The following is a 3,990-nucleotide window of genomic DNA, read 5'->3' on the forward strand; positions in this document are numbered from 1 at the left end:
AGCAAAATTAATAAATCCTAGAGATATAAGAAAACTATGATGCAGTCTATCTGTTGGTAGAAACTTGTGTTCTTCCTTGTAATGCATTTTATTGGAATAATTTTTGAGTCGATGGACAGTAATATGTGTTACAATACTAAAAATAGACCAATCGCTTAAAACTTCAAATTTAGAAGAGACTTTCAAACTGTAATTATTTCACATGAGCTATTTTTAATGAGACATAATTGTCTTCATTATTAGTCAAATATGCTGCAGTGCTTTTTTAATGCCTCTGTGAAAGACAGACAAATACTGTGGCCTTAACTTTTTTTTTTTTTTGGTCTCCTGCTGCTGCTAGAAAACATCCCTATTTCTTGTTCCCTTCCTTCCCTCCTGTTTTTGAAATAAATGTAAGAGGTGGGGGAGTGCCATTTGGAGTACAAGTGGTGCCATTCTTCGAGTATATAAATAAAATTTAAAAAGTGTTCTGTCCTGAGACCTTGCTTTTGCTCCAGGTGAAAGACCAGGAGTCAAATTCCTGTGTAGAAAGAGTAGTATTCCAGGCAGGTAAAGCCTGTATAATAGTTAAGTGAAATAATAACACTGTTCTAGGCTGGGCTCAGCTGGAGTGAGAACTTCCTGTGCTTGCATTTGTTCTCTTGAGAAATGCTCATGACAAAAGAACATGCTGCTTGTTGAATTTTCACAGGACATAAACATTTGTTTTGCTGGTTTTATTCTTCCTCTTGGTTACATTTCACTTTGTTTCACTCAATTTTTGTTCTATGTGGGTTTGTACAGCAGTACTTCTTCACTTCTGCCCAATCTCTCAGCCTGTCAGACCCAGTGTCTCTGCTGAGATAACACAGGATGGTTGTGACAAAGATGGAATAATAGACAGAACCTTTGTCTTGTCTTATGCTATCTCATTTTGACCACTGGAGTTTGTGATTATCTTTTTTTTTTTTTTTTTTTAATAAATCACTAATTCTTAGCTAAATGAATTCTTTTCCAGTCCCTTTTGTTTAATGCATCTCTTCACTGTGGGTGGACGTTTCCTTTTTAACACCAAGTAACCAGGAACAACAATTAAAATGAACTGGAATCAGCCATTACCTGGAAACTCTCCCATTTATACACGAGAAGCTGGGCTGATGCTTTTAGTACTTCTTGTCCTCTTATTCTTTGTTTGTGGGTCATAGTGGCACAGATACATGCAATATCTTGAAATTGAAGTAGAATTAAAAAAGAGCTCCCTTATATTGAATTGTGAAACAACTCTTTAGATGAAAGTCCCTTCTGTGCAAGCTCTCCCTCTCCCCTTCCACTCCCTAATGTTTTGATGACTGTACTTGTTTTTTGTGTTTGTTTTTTTCTCTTAAACTTTCAGGTACATTATGGTGCCAAGTGGAAACATGGGGGTATTTGATCCCACAGAGATCCATAACCGAGGACAGCTGAAATCACACATGAAGGAAGCCATGATTAAACTAGGCTTTCATCTGCTGTGTTTCTTCATGTACCTTTACAGGTTAGTTTCAAATATTGCTCTCAAGAAACAAAGGAATTATCTGCCAGCTATTTTTATCTTCGCTATTCTGCTAATGTAATTGCTCGTATTAGTAAGTGTCTTATCTTTTTGCATCCTGCTAAGCCTCAGTAATATATTTTGACAGCTATCTCCAGGCTCATTATATGCCTTTATTCTTTCTGATGAAACGTTGTTTGGAAACTCAGACTACTCCTTAATCTCAAACCCACCCTAAATGCAATATAAAGAGTTACAGTATTTCAGCACCTAGAATAAGTGGCCTATTTGAATGGAAGTCACCTTGAGGGGCAAGTTTATTTTGCAAGTTCTGTTTTAGAAAATAAAGTTGATCTGGGTAAGTTACAAACAGACGATTTCTGTGATGGGGCCACTTCCAAAAAGAACTACTGTTCTTCTACTGCAGTATTACTTCTGCAGTCCTTGTCTTCGTAAGCAAAGCACATAGCATAGTTGCCTTGAGTTTCTATTTCAGAATCAAGTGCAGTTCTCTCATGAAAGCAATAGCTGTTCCTAATTGCACATGCTTCAGTAATCCACTGGTCTCATGTTTTCTGTTTTGTCACAGTATGATTCTGGCCTTGATAAATGATTGAGAAGTTGAAAAAGAACTATTAGCTGCCAAATTGCTTCATCACTCCAGTGACTGGTTGTGGAGCCACAGACACCTTCTGAACATACCTAGATCAGTGTCGTCATGCAGTATATTTTTCCTCTTTGAACAAGAAATATTTTTGTGTATTTTTAACATAAAATATTTTCAAAAGACATTGGATTGGTGTAGCAGTTGTTTTTGTTCCTTCACAACCCAAACTGCTGGAGCTGCTGCTTCTGTAAGACAAAATCCTTGCTTAGGAATTAAATGGTGAGAAGGGAAACTCATTTCAGCAGCGTGGGCTGATAATAGTGGTAGTTCCAGAACAAATTTAAGTGCAACTCTGATGTCTGCTTCTTGCTGAAAGGTGTCAGGATGTGCCTCTGGCTGTCAGGCTGTCCTGAAATTAGGCTGAGTTTCAAACTAGGCTGAGCCTAGTTTGAAACAGCACTTGAAACATAGATTTCAAAGTGGAACAGTAGCACAGCTTGTATCTTTGTGTTGGTGTTTTTTCCAGCTAAAAAGCACTGGAATAAAAGTTACGCTTTTCTCCCTTTCCACCCCCCCTGCCACAACCAGGTCTTGTGTTTGGATGGATTAAGGTCCCTTTGGTGAAAGTGACACTTGTGTGTAAGAGTGAAAAAATAGATCAATAAGAAACATGATTAATACTTGCTTTTTCCCTTCAACTCTTATTTTGTCATTGAAATACATCATTGACCTCCAAAGTAAACAGCATATTGCACCAGCGTTGGTGTTGGTTACAGAGCAAAAAGACTACCTGCAGTCACTGCTCCATGAACCTCCTGTTTCCATATCCAGTGTGATGAATCAAGAATATGTCTAGCTCGGGGATGTTGCCTGGTAAACCATAATCCAGTTATCCCCATTCTGATGTCACTCTGCTTCAGAGACACCAGCAAACTTGTGTTCTTTTTGTGAAGCTCTTGCATCAGTGATAAATATGTAAACCTGAGTTGGTAGCCTCATTGTCTAGTAACTGTCATTAATTTTTTTATATGTGCATAGAAACAGGGTTTTTTTTAAACAAACACATCAAGTGAAACACTTCAAAAAGACAGTTCTGTAATTAAGTCCTAAAATTTATGAGCTTTTCCTTCTTAAGTACTTGTTCTTTGGTGTCTAGCTGTAGTTAGCAGATTGTTTTCATGGCCAGCAGTGAACAGGCAACACTGAAGCTTGATTTCTCCAGCTACTTTGCATTCAATGTTTGTTCTAGGAAGAGTTTGGCTTTAAATTTATGATCGATGGAGTCCAACTTCAGCTGTTGCAAAGATAAAAAACTGCTGAAAATTATGCTCATTAAAAATAACTAAGGAAATAGCTACTGCAGCTGCATGCCACTGGCTACTTGACACCAGAAAAATCAAACTACAGTACTAAGTACTGCCTTATAAAGCTGAAACCCAGACAGGATGTAGGTCTGGAAAAAGGAGAGCAAATAAAACTTTGAGAGAGAGGAAAGTCAGTAACTTTTGTAGCAGTTTATATGGTAGGCAGTTAAGCTATCTATCTTATTTGTATGTGAAGAAAACATACCACACATATTTTGGGTTTTATCTATTAGAAAAAAGGGCAGTGTTAGTAAGCTGCTTGAGTTAAGTCCTCACTGTAGTGATACATATCATTAATGACATTTCACACTAAGAAACATGATCATTAATCTGTGAAGTCCACCAATTAAACTAGCACTTTTATATCTTATTCTAAAGACATGATTTTGAGATAAGAGCTTTATTATTAATGAAAATGTTTGTAAGATATGTTGTCTTCAGTGATTTCTAACTACTAGCACCTCAGAAATACAGTGATGACATTAGACAGGGTAGACCCATTCCCTAAT

General features: G+C 37.1%; 1 protein-coding gene across 1 annotated transcript in view; it reads left to right on the forward strand.

Moving 5' to 3' along the window:
* The window catches only part of CNIH4 (cornichon family AMPA receptor auxiliary protein 4), a 6,947-nt gene extending 4,649 nt beyond the window's left edge, over nt 1-2,298 (forward strand). The window contains exons 3-4 of the mRNA XM_010294045.1: nt 1,373-1,513; nt 2,100-2,298. Coding sequence (XP_010292347.1) covers nt 1,373-1,513; nt 2,100-2,127 — 169 coding nt within the window. The 3' untranslated portion in view covers nt 2,128-2,298. The remainder of the gene's footprint in view (nt 1-1,372; nt 1,514-2,099) is intronic.
* The last annotated feature ends 1,692 nt before the right edge of the window (nt 2,299-3,990 follow it).

This window comes from Phaethon lepturus, unplaced genomic scaffold (genome assembly GCF_000687285.1).
Source record: "Phaethon lepturus isolate BGI_N335 unplaced genomic scaffold, ASM68728v1 scaffold21709, whole genome shotgun sequence".
Classification (NCBI taxonomy): Eukaryota; Metazoa; Chordata; class Aves; order Phaethontiformes; family Phaethontidae; genus Phaethon; species Phaethon lepturus.